The sequence below is a fragment of the Acanthopagrus latus genome, chromosome 7 (assembly GCF_904848185.1).
Source record: "Acanthopagrus latus isolate v.2019 chromosome 7, fAcaLat1.1, whole genome shotgun sequence".
In the NCBI taxonomy this organism is placed as follows: domain Eukaryota; kingdom Metazoa; phylum Chordata; class Actinopteri; order Spariformes; family Sparidae; genus Acanthopagrus; species Acanthopagrus latus.
In genome coordinates this window covers 18,406,630-18,423,226 of record NC_051045.1, presented here as the reverse complement: position 1 = coordinate 18,423,226, position 16,597 = coordinate 18,406,630, and the positions used below count along the sequence as shown (strand labels likewise).

The following is a 16,597-nucleotide window of genomic DNA, read 5'->3' as shown; positions in this document are numbered from 1 at the left end:
CCCCACTGATGCAGACTGTAGGAAGGTTAACCTGATCTTTATGAGAGGTAGGAGAGGAACAAAGAGCAGCGTGACCTTTGTTAAATCAAAAGTGTCCATGTGCTAATGCATCAATATTGAAATCTTCTTCCTTTCTACGCAATCCTCTTACCCCTTATTAGATATGTAGAGCCATTTTACATAACAGTTCCCCATGTTCATTTCAACAGGCTTACACATGTGCAGCCTCCAAAATGTTAATGCCACCAGTTTATTGTTTCTCCACTCCCTACCTCGGTAGCGCCTCGGCACTCCAGGGGCAATGAGTCTTCATATCCCCTGGATTTGCACACCCAAAATGTTTTCGTTTCAAACACAAGAGGAGGCCAAGAAAAACAGGATAAAGTGGCACCGGGGATCCTGGTGAAATGTATTACATTCCCAGTTGTCTCCCAGTTAAGCCCAGAGTCCAGTGCGGCCAGATCAAGAGCAGCTACAATCAACACTACGCAAGCAGATGTTGGCAGGCAGATGGTGAACTTACAATCTCTCCGTGATGGTCTGAAACCATATGTGTGACCTCTCAGCAAGGAGAAAAACAGAAGGGAAAAAAGCAGAAAAAAGTGATGTGGGAAATACCAGAAGACTTGTTAGGTCCAGGGTGGTTTTATTTTTTACAATGTCATCGCTAATGAATGAGGTTAACAATTTGAATAGTAAAAAGGGTTTGAGCAGCGCAATAACAATAAATCCAAATGACACATACTATTCGATTGCACACATTTCATTCAGCTTTTATTGCCTTCGTACGCCAAACCAGTGTATTCACAGAGATTTTGTATCGTGCATGCAGTCAATTTTTGATTGGCTGGTTGCTGTAAACAACCATTTGTCTTCATCAACGTCACATTCACCAGGCCAGGTTGTGAGAGGACCTTTCACAAGAAAACCCTGAAATGACACCTTGAAAAGCACGCATGCATCACGTGACCGGTAAACCGCATGCAGTCAACTTTCTGATAGCATTCTGTTTTCCACAACTCTGGTCAGGAGAAAGAAAACATAATATGGTCTTCATTTATGTGGAATTTCTCTCTGTTTCCCAGCTTGGGGAATGTGCCAGAGAACTGGGGTATGGCACAAAACCGTAGCCTTGGGGAATTTGGGAAGGAACCAGAGGGCAGTCATGAGTCAGACAGATCTAGGTTTGCTGGATGCCCCCACAGCAAAGTGCAAATCCAGGACACCTAACCAGGAGAGTGAGAAGGTAGCGCCACAGAGCGCGTAGATAAAAGCTCCTATTCTTTTCCATGAAGGTATGGATTTGTTTCATGCCTTTGTGTCTTCCGTGTTTAAATTCTGTGGACATCAGTGGGACATGTATTGGTTTACACAGTCATGAGTCACCACATTTTACGGGTGAAGACTTATCTTAAAAGAAGACATAATTTTAAATTACATTTTCATAATTTCATTATATGTTACAATAACCTGTATAAAACACTGACGAAGAGGAAGAAAACGAAGAGCATAATAGGTCTCCTTAGGGTTAGGGTTAGGCAATTAATGGTTATGGTTAGGGTTGAGGTGAGTCTACAGGAAATTAATCAAAGTTAGTGTTATGTTGTCTCATGGAAACACAACTGCGTATCTCTGAGTGTGTAGACATCCATCCCAGCAGGGATGACCTCATCTTGTAATATATATCCAGCACTTGCATTTAAATGAATTTCTTTCTTTCTGGAAGGGAAGAGAAAACAGCACAGTTAGGGCGAGAACATCACAGAAAAATCTCAACACATTAACAGATTTCTTCTGTTCAAGCTTTGGCAGTCTGGTGTTTGATAGTAATGATCGCCCCGGGAGGCAACACAAATTGAAAGGAAATTGGACTTGGAGTCTCAGGGAGGTATGTTTGCCTTCATAATAGTGATCTAAGAAGAACTGTAAGTACACCCCTCATAAAATCTCCTGCTGATCTTTTTTTTTTTTTTTCTCAGATCCCTATGCACACACAGCATTGCCTTCAAGGTGTTCCCATGCAACTTTCATGATTACTCCCTGCAGCCCCTGTATGTTGTATGCAGCAAGCTCAGCTCCTCAGAAACAGACACATTCAGTGGTTTGATTAAATATAAACGAGGTTGAATTTAACGGCATCGTCTAGTTAGTAAGGTTTTAAATTAGTTTGACCACAACTTTATCGCCACTCAGTTAAATTTCATTATGCCCCTAAAATGAAAAATGTAATTAAAGTGGCTTCAGTGCCAGGAGCGGGGTACGGGGAGGACCTCTCAGAAATTGGTTTGGCACTTTACATTTGGTTCTAAATCATCAGGAGGCACTTCTTCTGGTGATACTGTGCCACATCTGAACTGCTGCAATTATTAGCTTCAGTCTGGTCTTTGTTAAAGAGTAGAATACTGTTTGGTTTTTTTTGTTTGTTTTTCCTGAAGTCAGGTGGTTGACTCAATCAGTTTTCAACATTCCCCTGTTAGGACGTATTAGAGTCCAAGTAAAACACCTTGGTTGTTATGGCTGCGTGGTCTGAGTTATCGCCCTGCTGCATCACCTCTTCCTTGCCTGACAGATAAAGAGCGATGCCTTCAGTTGTGATTCGCTCCATTTTCCGCCACTCTGTGGCAAATTGATCAAAACTCCAGAGGTGCAGAGGCCATGTTGCAACCTGAACTTACTCGTTTCTTACCTCCTACACTGCACACAGTGTTGCAGATAGCAAAGTTCTGGGCCACACCAGACACATTCATCCAGCCCACATACCGTGTAGAACTATGGCACTTGGTTGGTCCGCTTAGGTGAATAAACCAGAACTGGCCCAAGTCTAAGCCAGATCCAGCCAAACGGGATAGAAATTAACTGTGGCCCAGATTTGGGCCAGTTCTGGTTTATTCGGTTCACTCTCAGATCTGGAAAACAAGAGTGGACCACTGATCATACACATGGCCTGTCCGGTGGATGAACGTGCCTTACACTGCTATGTGGGAACGGCTGTAGGCCTGCTTTCCTGGAAAAATGAAGGCAGAATTACAGCATAAAGGACACACAGCAGACATTGCTCAACCAAAACAGGAAGAGGTACTAGAGTGGTTGCGATCCCCAGGTATGCTATTTGATCTGCTGCCAGGCTGGATTTTTCTCAGAAAAATTAAGGTTGGTTTATAACACAAGAAGTGTGGCTGTCATTGTGCTGCCAGAACAGGAAGAGGCACTGTTTCCTTGGTTGCTATCCCCAGGTAATGGTGGAAAAACCAGAGGAACTATGGAAAGTCTACACTGCTAAGGAAAAAGACCCTGGCTGATAGAGGAGGCAAACAGGGGAAAGGTGAGAGTGATAAAGACTGAGTGGACAGGCATTGATTCATTGGAGAGCACTGCTCTGTCAAAGTCTGTTTCCCAAACATTATGTGTTTCCCCTTACAATCAGGATAAGAGACTGTTCCAAACCAATGTTCTCTCTACTGGATCAGTAACAAAGCACGCCTATTTATTTATACAACCGGATGTTTTACTCTGCCTGTTCATGGCACCTAGATCTGAGTTCATGGGTCAAATCTTAAATTTTGATGGTTGGTTTTTTTGCTTTGGATGGTAGCCTGGCTGCCAGCGGTGGCCATGTTGCTCACGCTGTCTTTGCTGCAGCAGCAGCAGCAGCGCCAACAGTAATATTTTGGCTGATTCATTCATTTAGAATTTTTTGCCTCTCAGTGGTTAGCTTTACTGGCCTTGGTGCACGGTGCTCATGCAGAGAGACAACCCATTTCAATGATGAACCAACCAGAATCAGTTTGAGACCAGAGTTGCGAGGCAGTGAAGCAGTCAATCATACAGTTGCATAGTGTTTCTCCAAGGGAAAGAGAGAAGTGTACTCCCCTGAGTCAGTGCCCCTATGTGGCCCCCGCACCCTAAATGCCTCAAAAAGCAGATGGAGATTTGTGGAGACTCCAGCTATACATACATAGACATAATTCAGTACAGTCTAATTACAGTCATCAGTCACTGGGAAAAGCTTAAGACAGAACATCAACTGCAAAAACACAACACGCCCACCATCCATGAATTTAACAATAACAAACCATAGATAATTCTGCCAGATCATCAGAAACAAAAACAGCTTATAGTAAAGGCATACGTTATAATGCATACCACTTAGTAACGTAAACAATAAACCCAATTACTACAGCCAAACTAAAAAATCATTAACTGTAATTGCTTACAATTTGTCTGAGCTTGAAAAAATGAAAACACTGACTTGGGATATATTCATGTGAACTCCAACACCCGATGTAGACGACATCTCAAAGACAGTTAAGCTGAACATGTAAAAACAATAGGCCCAATTTCCAGTTTGGCAGCTGGCCTTCCTGTGGAGAAAATCGTGGTGACTTGACCTCTAAGACTTGACCTCCCCTCCAGTGGAGAAAATATGCACAAGAGCCCTCATATAATATGCTCTTCAAGTGGAGAAAACATGGCAAAGTGCCTCTCGTGAATTTCTGCGAGCTGGTGCCCTTTATTCGTGTTTGGTAAATCACAGCTGCGTACAGCTGGAGTGCTGTGGGGTGCCCCGGGGCCCACACTGTGACGCATTGCTGAATGATCTCTCACTTTGTTTAAGCACGACAGATTTTACATGTCATGCATCAACAGGAACTCAACTGGAATTGTTGATTGCAGTGAACACACACACACACACACACACACACACACACACACACACATACACATACACCCGAACACCCACTCTGTGCGTGTTCGGGGAGGTGTGGGCGTGTACCCAAACCTCGCCAAAGCCCTGTATCTTTGACTTGGAGCTCTCAGACGGCGAAGTGAGATTGAGGAGCATCGCTGCGCTCTCTGCTCCAAACGTCACCACCACTGGAGAGACATTTGTTTTAAAGGGACACCGCTCACTCCAGTGCGCGTGTCACTGCTGGGATTCATTACATGAAGCCGTACATATAAAAAAAAAAAAGAAAGAAAGAAAGAAAGAAAGAAAGAAAGAAAGAAAGAAAGAAAGAAAGAAAGAAAGAAAGAAAAAGAAAAAAAAGGGGAAGAAACATCTTCTGGGTCGTTAACCTGACGTCTGGTCCGCATGAAATGAGCCGCACATGGACATCTCCACTGACGTTGATGGATTTCTACTCGATGCTGGCGGGGGACTGATTTGACAAGTGCGCTGCATCCTCATCGGGCTGTGGTTCACTTTGGGATTATCTGACATGGCAAGGATACTGTGCACGCGCGCGAAAGTTATGCTTTTCAAAATAATGGCACTGATTGTCTTTCAAGGTAGGTAAAAATAAACTTTTTTTTATTTTGACCATTTTGCCAGCACATTTCAGTGTTTATTTCACGCCCCTGCTTGTTTGATTACTCCTTCATCACTCAGTCTATCAATAACATGTCTCTACAAGGTGTGCTGGCCGCATCCCAGGTCCAACCCGGAGGTCTCCCAGACTCCAGCAGGGTGTCTGGCTCCGGACGCCTACAGCTTCCCGACGCGACGGAGGCGAAGTCCAGAGCCAAGCGCTGCACTTGTTATTCCTACAAGGATAAAGAGTGCGTCTACTACTGCCACTTGGATATAATCTGGATCAACACTCCCGAGTAAGATCACGCTTTATTTAGTGCTATAAGAAAATACATCTTTCAACAATTTGTTTACCAATTACGCGCAATAATTCCCGGACATTTCCTCATATCATTTGTCAGCAGGGGGACAAAAAGTGGGTTATTAAAACGGTCTGAATGTTGGCATGTTGGTTTGTGCAACTCAATAGGGATTCGTGCTCAAAAGCGATGTGGCAAGTCACGCCTGGTTACCGCTTTCCCCGGGGCGCCAGGCGAAGTCACGGTTCAAGTGGTGGCAAGCCCAACAAACACCAAGGCGCTCTGCAGGGTCAAACACTGACATCAGAGGGCTGCAGGTGATCAGTGCAGAACTCCGTGTGCCTTTTCACGTTTCCATGCTCCCAGGTCTCAAGTTTGCTTCAAGGTCAGGTTGAAGAGATGTTGTTGAAGGGACCACTGTGCAGGTTCGGAGACGAAATTCCAACTGAGAGGTTAAATATTTACAATATTAAAGAGGGTCCGCCAAACATAAACAAAGTATTGAATTGTGTTGTCATGGAGGTCAGATTCTTTATTCAGTCATGAAAACAAAGATTTATTTAAGAGTTATTTATTTAGGGATTGAAAAAAACAAACAAACAGTGAATGGGGATCTTTCTCTCTTGATAAAAAAAAAGAGTTTACCCCAAAACTACATATAAAATCTTTATTAGTTATCTTATGAGTGACACCATCAAAATACTTCCTTCACCAGAAGATTATAAATTAGGCTGCATAAATAGATTTGCAAACATCAAAGGCACCAGAATCATTAAAAAAAAATAAAAAAATCAACCATCTAAATGTACTAATGTGCGGCTTTGATCATAGAATTGTCAGATCCTCTCTCCATGCGCTCTCAGCTCGGGGGCAAAAGAGGAACAGAGATGCCTGGTCAAGCCCCATTAATCGCGGCCTTGATGTGTGAAGATGTGATAATAGATGTAGCTACTGTAGCTACAACCCGAGCCGGAGTGGGGAGGCTGTGAGGCTGAATGGAGGGAGATCAGAGAGAAGTATGTCCTGCAGAGCTGATTCTGGACAGGCTCATGTTCTCCATGGTGGATTCTGCCAAATTAAAATGCCCTAGTCTGGGTTTGTTGTTCAGAGGGAGTTTACTGGTGACCAAAATGGTACCACAGGAGTCACCATTGGTATGTTCTGTTCCCGTTTTAAACACAGTGAATTCATTAGCTGCTACTTAAAGCCCGTTGACAGTTTAGTTTTATTTGACTTTGACTTGATTCGAGGCTGCACTTGACTGTGGCACCTCGCAGTTCTCGTTCGTGGCCGTTTGGTTTTCGTGCAAAAAACACAGTCAAGAATGCAGCATAATGAAGGTCTTACTACTGACAATGGTCCAGGGACCACCGACGCAGTCGTGATCCTAGGACCAAAGGCCCCGAGACCTGCCGTGTTCAGTGGGCTCTTCGGGTGACGAGGAGCTTTGAACAGTCAGCGTTTCCAGCTGGCATGCTGACAGGAAGTGGCACTTTTTCACCGCTTGGGCGTACACGAAGTGTGTTCATCATGCCGCCACGCATACCGCAGATTAGCAGCGATACCTCAGAAATATATTTTCAAACACTTCCCTGTTTTCTTTTGTCTTTGTTTTGCCACCTCCAAACCACATATTAAAGTCCTTGGCAAGACAGTAGGGAAAGCATTCTTTCTTCCTCTGTCTTGTTGTGCCAAGACTGCTGTGGGCTGTTTCAGGTAAACAGCTCGCTTAGCAAGTTGGGACAAATTGAGAAATTTGAGTTTAAAGACTGGGCGAGAGATTCAGATGTAATGTAACATTCTTATACAAGAGGTGTGTGTGTGTGTGTGCGTGCTGCGTAAACTCCCAGAGATAAACTCTCCCAAGAAATAGGTTGGCTCTTTGAAGCTCAGGTTACATAAAATCGCAGGGAGGAAAAAACTGAACGATGGTTATACTGTAGATAGCCTCCAAGTGTCAGTGTGTGTACATGTGTGTGTGTGTTTCTGCATGACTTTTCCCCCCTACGCTACAATTTAATCGAAAGTGCTCCGACTCAGCTTACCGTTTCGCTTTAAAGGCAGATATCTCAAGGAGCCCCACTTCTGCTGTCAGATAACGATGTCAGCATTTTCCCTTTTGTGAAACTTTAAGGGCGACCTCTGACCCACAGCAGCCAATTCAGATTAAACAGGTTCAGTGCTGAAAGGCCTTTCGCTGTGAGCTCATGCAGCTTTACAGCCGTAAACAAACAGGGAGGATCAGGGGAGGACAGTGGAAGCAACAGGTAGGACTCAATCGGGTACAGGCAGCAGGAGGCTGGATCAATCGACAGGAGAAGCCATTTAGAAAACTACTCCTGCTATTAATACCATTGATAGATATTTCTAATGATGTGTACAAACCTGGCTTGATGGATTGAGGTAGTCGTTTTGCCCCCACTCAGACCTGCGGGATACTCAAATTTGCTTTCAACTTCTTTTCTCTTGCCCTTAAAGACACATGCTGCAACAAACAAACAAACAAACAAACAAAAAAAACAATAGGACCAGAGCACGCTGGTAACTTTACAGCCTTTAAATGTGCAAACCAGCGTTTTGTCCTCATCAGAGTCAGGCTGTACAAAGACACGAGGCAAACAACTGTAGTCTACCTGGATCCTTTACAAAATCGATCTATCACAGATGATCAGAAGCACATGAGTGGAAAATGGCTCAACTGACAACGTGGGCTCAAACAGTGGTCTCCAGATGGAAGGATTAGGGCTGGAGGCGGCGTGTTCCCGCCACTCTGTTAACTTGATCAATGGAAATTATATGTTGAATTTATTATTGGCTTTTCTTACCATCTATTGTTTTTCCATTACTAGTCCTCAAAACACGGACTCTGTAGAGGAGAGTCAAATCTGATGCAGATGGTATGAGAAGTCATCATTCTCTGGGCGGCCACTCAGTATAAATCCCACATTGATCATTTTTAATGGCTGAGCATGTGTGACTATGTGCAGCCTTATTAAACACTTAAGGTGCAAAGCAGGAGAGAGAGGCTTTCTGCACAGATAGCATGCATTCACATTTATGAGTATAATTTTCATTGGAATCGAATGCTATAATATTCATTCATTCATTCCAGATCGAAGCGATGATATTATTAAGTCAGATCTCTCACTCTTTTGTGTGGAAAAGTAGTGTTACCTTTTGTCTACTACTGCACAAGTGTGTCTGTTCTCAGGTGTGAAGATGTGTCCCTTTTTCCGTGAATTCTTTCAGTGTTATTCATTCGTAATCACTTTGAGGTTGAACACAACAGTCACAGTCAGGATGTCACATTGTGCTCTGAGTGATTGTGGCAGCATGTCTTACAATGTTCACTGAATAGACAGCACAGTCAGATCATGGATCCATAATAGAAATAAACCTCCTGGAAAAAAAAAAAAAATATTCAAAATGAGCTTCACCCCAACCTGCGATGGTAAAATCCTGCTTTTGCTTCAATGCATGGGTCATAATCCCCTTATGATATCAAAATAATATAACAGGTGGAACATTCTTATGCACTGAGTATTTTAACTTTGAATATTCAGCACATCGCTCTGATCACACTGGGCAAAGTTTTAGGTAGGTAACATATTTAAAGCAGGACATTTACTTCACTAGAGAATCACTAGAGAATTTTTACAGTACAGTACAAGAGTGTAAAGATCCCCTCATCTTAGACTTTGTACTCATATCAGTATCAAGTAAAAAGATATGACATACTTTCTTCTTTTAGTGCTGGCACAGAGGTCACTGAACACACACACACACACACACACACACACACACACACACACACACACACACACACACACACACACACACACACAGACACACACATTTGGGATAATGTCATCTGTGCTGCCTTGAGTTGAGAATCAGACTCCAGATTTTTAGAGCATCAGCACAATGCGGATATTATATCTTTTGAAACGCATAATAGCAAAAAAGTACTGACGTATTTCTGACATGGTTTTAGTGCTTTTAGGCAAGCAATATTTGTTTTTAGTGTCTTTTCCCAGAAGAATGTGATGTGTCTCACATTTTTACTATCACTGTAAAAGATGGCCTCTGTCTGGTTTAACCCCTCAGACGCACGGTGCCCTATGGAATGTCGAACTACAGAGGACCTCAGCGAATCAGGCGTGCTGTCGGTGGACGAGCATCTGACCCTGGGGAGTCAAAGACTCAGCGCTGCGTCTGCACTGTGATCGACACAGACCCAGAGTGCCGTGATTTCTGTCTGTCAAGGTCAGTCTGGTACTTTTCAGTGAAAATAACATCCACTGGATCTGTCTTAACCAACCAGCCCAGTCGCCAGAATAAAACGTCGGCACTAGTGTGTGTTTTCTGCAATCGGATTCGCTCACATTTGTACAAGTCAGAGGCCACATACCATACTGACAGTTTTACAATACTTGTCATAATGAATTTACATTACATGTTTATGACCTGACTTTCATACCAGGATTTGGAGGAGTTAAGCTCAGGACGCCAAGTCAGTGACCGTTGGTCAATACTCGGTTCTAAATCTCAAACTCCAGGATGTTTTTTTCCTGGGGACCACAGTGTTTCAACACTACTTTTAAAAAGACCTCGAGAGAGTTTCCAGCTATGTTTCTGGCGACAAAAAGCAGATCTTTTTTTTTTTTTTTTTTTTTTTAACGAGAGGGCGAGACAACTCCAGCTGTGCCTCTGGCAGCAAAACCCAACATTTTTAATAAGGTCAGTCGTGTTTGTGGTGACTAAAGCAGGTATTTTATGCCAAAAAACATGATCTTTTCCAAACTCTAACCAAGAGGGTTTTGTGCTGAGATCTAACCAGACCACAATCACAGCATTGTCACAACATAAAATTGAAAATTGTTCTGGCAATTGGGTCGGAATTAACTCTGATATGTGTCTTGACTAGTGCTGAAAAAAGTAAACACCAAACATGGACGGTTTGTTTTGCATTGCTTTGCTCTATCTAAATGTGTATAAAACTTCTCATTATATTACAGATTTAATGTAGAATGTTCTCTCTAAAGCCCCCTGCAGACGGTGCCAATCAGGAGCCTCCACAGAGTCCCCGGTCCTGGGTGACAGTTTGACGCCTCTCCATCTTCTGCTCCTCGCCTCGGGGTAATGGACCCCTCCCTCCTCTTCAGTCCCTCCGCTCTCTGTTTTATTCGCCTCCGCAGGTACACTCACATTCAAGAGAAGAGCTCTGGAGTCTGACATTGCCGAAATTCCTCAGCATCATAACTCTTGGAGCAAGTTTCGTCAGGCTAAGTGGTTTTAAGAACTCTTCATCAAATTCAATACAGATCCCCGGAGGCTATGCCCTTTCTGTTCCCCCCTGAGAGCAGCACGAGGATTACTTCCATATAATAGACAATGGCCTTACCTCTGTCAAGCTTGATCAGACAGACCCTTTGTAGTTTACACTTAGTTACGGAACGCTGTGGATATCGCTTGACTCTCGCTTTCAAAACCACAAGATCCGCCATTATAAATCTTTCAGGGACAACAAAGTGCCACGAGGAGCCAAGGAAAGTACGAGGCGGGACATTGTGAAATCACACAGACTAAAATGTTGAAAAACACTGAGTCAAAAAGAAGGGGGAAAGCTTTTGGGCCTTATTATTGAGCTTTGATTTATGAGACACTTTTTTTTCAGTCAATCTGGAAACCGTTCACACCCTGATAGTTTGCATATTTTGTTCATATCACTTCTCTCAGCTGTAATGTATCAATCCATCACCAAACCGTCATATACGTGATCTTACCATCTCTGGCTTACACGACTTTGCAGAAACTGCGTGACAAGCTTTAGCTTGAGTGAACTGATTGAACCGTCTATGGTCAAGTCTTGCCCCAAATAAGTCCAACACTTTCCTGTTTCATTGCAGCTAATGACATCACAGGGACGCATCCGCTCATTTAGCTGTCATTGGCTGCTCTGAGCTGTGGATTACTTACATTCTGTAATTTGTGTTATACATTAAAAAGCAAGACGATATTCTATATTTCTCTCACTGTCAACAAATCCCTTGAAAAGACCAAAACCAACATTTATGTCTATTAAAGGGGGTTGGGAGACATAAACCAGAGTGACCTGAGTGACAGACTGACCGCCACTCATTCAGTGAAAGTACATTTGTGGCAATATGATTTTAAAATGTGGTACTTGCATGTCGCCTAGCTAGCGGCTCGTAGCGACTGGGAGGCTGTCCATTGTGTGACTGTCTGTGGGGCAGTGGGCGTGTCAGTACGCAGCCGTGCTGTAGCCCTGCTGTTCACGGCACCTGTGTGTTAAGCTATTTCAACCTCTAAAATGCAGGTTTTTACAAATTTGTTTAGAAGTTGTCAATATAGACTCAAGCAGTCACGTGCTTCATTGGAGTACAGTCATATTGTTTCAACTGAAGCTCAAAGAAACAGGTTCAAAGCCCTGTTTTCATTGGCCGAGTATTACCTGGGTACCTGTAGTAAAGTAAAGATCTTTATCCCTTGCAAACCTGCCATATTATATATTATTAGTATGGCAGAGTAAATAGGTAAATATTGCATATAATACTCAGTATATGGTATCAAACACAGTGGTTGTTTGACGATATTAGTCTTGTGTGAATGAGCACCTCTGTGATTAGGGGTCGCGTTTTTTTCTGTAACATCTTGTTCTGAGTGATTGTGAAATATAATCACAGCTATGTTGAACAGCTCTGAGATCAGTTCTACTGATGTTTAAAAGTGACGACAGGGAAGATTAGGAGCAGCAAGTGGGTTGTCGTATTCAAATAGCCACAAAAAGCATCTGTTGCTTGATCTAAATCAGCTGCAAATGAATATGTATGCTTGTAACACATGCAGAAAGTGATCAAAACAACTCTAAAATATATTATTAATGTGTCTGCTAAACAACAGACTCCACTTCTGAAACGGTGATGTTACAAGGGTGCTTTGACATCATGTCAGGGGGCTAATTGTGAGTAAATTTAAGTAAAATACAGGCTTTACTTATCCCATGCAAATGCACTGTATGAAAGATATAGGGGGGTCACTTTCTAAATCACATGAGGTCCACTGTAATACTAGTCCTGTGGGAATAGGGCTCAAGTGTGCAGTATCATCTTAAGTATTATTAAGTATTAAATATTAATATTGTCTGTGTAGTCAAAGCCTGATATATCTTATTCCTTTGTGTCATAGACCTCATCCTAAAATATTTTTAAACACATGAACAACATCACCGTTGTACTGGTGCCATGTTCCCTCATCACAATGAACACGGACATTGTTCCTTTAAGTCAGTCCCTGGTGCACGAAATGTATATCCGCAGCTGAAAATAGTCCCTTACATACACACTATTTACATATATTTTTTACATACATTGAATAGCATTTGCTGAAAACTGCAGTGCCCAGCTGTTTCAAGAAAGCACTCAGCTTTTGTGAAAGATGAAACTGTGTATCAGGGACTCGTTTTTTTTAGATTTATGTACGAAATAAATAGGTGTGGGGCCAAGAAAAAGAAAGAGAATGTAATGAGACGAATGCAGTTTTGGTTTAGGGTTTGTAACGGGGTTTAGTTGCAGTAAGAAACATAGAGAATGATGCTTTAAGGGTTAAAAGACTCTGATCTGTAGCTATAGCCAAATTAGTGAAGCAAAGCTCCTGGTCAATATGGACTAGTGTTGATATATAACTCCATGAATCTGTGATGTAATGAAAGAAGCTGAAAGCGCCATGTCTAAAGCCTAAACAGACGGTGGTTCAAGCGTGTCAAATTCGATCAAGCTTCACTAACAGCTTCTACAAACAGAGTTAAAAACCCACCATAGTTGAGTGATTGTGTTCTTTGTTTTTGGGGCACATGTGCTCACTCACTCACCAGCTATTTAGTTTATCTGGTTTTCATTCTCCCGTGCTCTAATACTTTGTATTCCTGTCCAGTCTGCCAAATACTTAAGCTGACAATATATACTTACAAAAATGTGTCCACCTTTTATAATTTTCCATCAACAGCAGAAATAGTTCTCCTGTGAGGAGCTCAGCCAGGTTAACATCTTGTACAAATTTTGTGTTTTCTATCTGTTTGTCAGGCAGCATTGTGTCACGACAAACCAGACCAATTTACCCAAATTATGTGGTATACTCCACACAGCAAAAATAACCAGAAGTAGGTGGATGCTTTTTGTTTGTGCCTGCTGGTTTGCGGTCCGTGCTGAAAAGTGCACTGAGAGCATTTCCGTGAAAATGGAGTTTTATGTGAGGAGGCATCACAGGACAATACGCTCTTGAGTTTGGCACAACTTCGCTAGTCTGTCCTGAAAAATGGAATACAGGTTTCTTTCTTTGTACAATTACAATAATCTGCTCAGAGTCTTTCCAAGAATGAATCACTACTTGATTCATAAAAAGCCATTGAATCATGCCGAGCAGTACCGTAAAAGTACCGTAAGGAGAATTCGCACTGGCTTTGGTTGCCTTCTGGTGCATGCTTGAATCAGCACGTTGACATCCAATACAAGTTTCCAGTTCGACAGTTCAGAAGTTCATGAAGTGGTTACATCTCATTCTGGTCCAAGCAAATAAAAAATTTCCTGTGCTGGTCAGTGGATGGGGATCCATGCAAATTAAAAATCAACAGTGACTTTTCAAGAACTGTTTGGTGGGTCATGTTGAACACAATATATGTATAAGTGTGATTATTTTTGTTTATAGGAATTATTAATTTACTATTACTTTACATAACATGAAGAGGATTATATTACATAAAAAATGTATTACAAAAGGATGCCAGTACAGTAATGGTGTAGTTCTCTGTGTGTGTGTGTGTGTGTGTGTGTGTGTGTGTGTGTGTGTTTGTGTGTGTGTGTGTGTGTGTGTGTGTGAGAGAGAGAGAGAGTGAGAAAGATAGAGAATGTGTAATATTACATTGTAAGTTGAACATGAATGTATTATTACACTGCACAATAATATTTTATACGTCATACAGAATATTTTATATGACAAACACAGCAGAGTTTCCCATTTGTTGAATATCAACACTGTTCATACTTGACAATGATCATATCCATGATCTGCCATGTCGCTCAAACCAGTGTTACACCACATTTGGTGACCCATCACACTCCATGACCTGTTGGTAGAAGTACTGAAATTTAAGCAAAAAAACACAAAAGTAAAAAGTAGAAATTCAACTGTTTTTTGGTTAATTTTGCCTTGTACATGTTTTTATTTTACGTGACACAACACTGGTGCTGTCCACTGAGTGTATGTCCATCATTTCACTTTTGTTTTTACATCCGATTTCTATCACTCTCCCTCTCTGCCTTCTCAGCTTTCTCAGCCTTCGCCATCAGTGGGGGTTCTTTTTCTTTTACATTGTAGAATTTCAAAGCCATTCCAGTTGTTCTGTGGATATCTGGGGTACTGACCAGGATAAACAATGTCTCTTCTTCTACTAGTTGTGCGAAGGCCGATGAGCAGCCGTAATCCGTAGTACTCCAGTCTGTTAGCAAAGTGAAAGGAAGGTTTAAAGGTGATTGATTTATGCTTCGATGGTGTCACTTCTATACAGTCATTATACTATGCAATTAGTATTTATGTCAAGATAAGTTAAATGAAAAGTTGTCCTTGTGTTCTAGTTTAAGTAGAAGTAGCAAATAGGAGTGCTAGGAAATACTAAAGGGAAAGTTCTGATTTTCCATGGAATGGGGCCGTGACTAATGTAGCAACATGCTGCTTGTGCATTGGTCATCAGTATTAATGATATACTTTGATAAATGTAGGTAAACTGGAGGTAGATGTTTTTGCTTTAAATTAGCATTCTGACTGCACAGTCGCCTGTAGAAAAAGGACACCATTGCTTTGATTGATTGATTACCTAATAACTCCACTTTCACTGGGATGGATGTTTCCCATAAAAATCGGGGCAGCATTAACGCACAAACCTACCAGCCACTGGGCAACCAAAACAGGAATTGTTCTACCCGGTCACTCTCCCCAGGTAACAGTGGAACCACTGGAATAACCAGGGAAGCTCCACACTGCAAAGGAAAAAGAAACCAGCTGATAGAGGATGCAAAGAAGGCGAAGAGGGAGAGTGATAGAAACTGAGGTAAAACCAGAGTGAGCATGAGGACATTCACTCGATGGAGAGAGCTCCAGTGTTGTGTCAAAGTCTCTTCCCTCACCAATGAGTGTTCCCGCTTACCAGCAGGACTAAAGCCAGCTCAAAACTGGCATTCCTTCATCTAATTCAGTAAGTTAAAAAAGCCACCTGCATATTAATACAACCTTTTCATAGAACACGGATTGGGATTTTTCTGGTTGTTTTTTGCTTTGGACTATAACCGGGCTGCTAGTGGCAGCCATATTGCTAATGCTGTGTCATTCCACAGGGTCAGGGTTAGTCACAGGCTGGTTTTATGATCATGGCTGCAATTTACCCTTACAATAAATACTTGCCTCCTCACTTTGTACAAAATGTATACTATGTACAGTATGTATGTTTAACTGTTTGTACATTTATGTATCTCAACTTAATAAATCAACAAATAAAAAGGGATGATATAAAGGGAATAGATATATAGTTGGAGGATCATTTTTTTAAAACTATATTGAAAAACATCTTGGCAGAAACACTGCTCAGAATTAACCACTAGTATTTATGTATTTTCTTACTTTTTTGCCAGTTACTCGATAGTACGTGATATTGGTTTATTTGTGAAATCAATGGATTTTCTTCCGCTACCTTGTTCAATTTAATTCAATGTGTGTTACTAGAACCTTTTATGTTATTATCAGTGACTACCTTCATTCTTCTTCTTTTGTCCAAAAATGTTGTGGCTATATTTACCTGCTCTAGAAAGCATCAACCGGTTTTCATTGTCGACATGTAAATACAGATCATTTCAGTCCTGTGCATCGAGGCCACTGTGGTTTTAAATGAAAATAGTTACAAATGTAATTCCTGATTGTT

The 16,597-nt window shown here is 41.8% G+C and overlaps 1 protein-coding gene across 1 annotated transcript; it reads left to right on the top strand.

The window, feature by feature from the left end:
• Nucleotides 1-4,832: 4,832 nt before the first annotated feature.
• edn3b (endothelin 3b) lies at nucleotides 4,833-14,401 on the top strand. The gene is made up of 4 exons (XM_037102787.1): nucleotides 4,833-5,289; nucleotides 5,415-5,607; nucleotides 9,718-9,876; nucleotides 10,656-14,401. Exons 1-4 carry the CDS (start codon nucleotides 5,220-5,222, stop codon nucleotides 10,708-10,710), a joined length of 477 nt encoding a protein of 158 aa, XP_036958682.1. The 5' UTR covers nucleotides 4,833-5,219; the 3' UTR covers nucleotides 10,711-14,401.
• Nucleotides 14,402-16,597: the final 2,196 nt, after the last annotated feature.

What these genes read in the sequence shown, in the direction of transcription:
- edn3b (XM_037102787.1), top strand. Translation starts at nt 5,220, where the DNA reads ATGGCAAGGATACTGTGCACGCGCGCGAAAGTTATGCTTTTCAAAATA. An exon ending in ATCTGGATCAACACTCCCGA is followed by an intron (nt 5,608 to 9,717) that starts GTAAGATCACGC and finishes TTAACCCCTCAG; the next exon opens with ACGCACGGTGCCCTATGGAA. An exon ending in CGTGATTTCTGTCTGTCAAG is followed by an intron (nt 9,877 to 10,655) that starts GTCAGTCTGGTA and finishes TTCTCTCTAAAG; the next exon opens with CCCCCTGCAGACGGTGCCAA.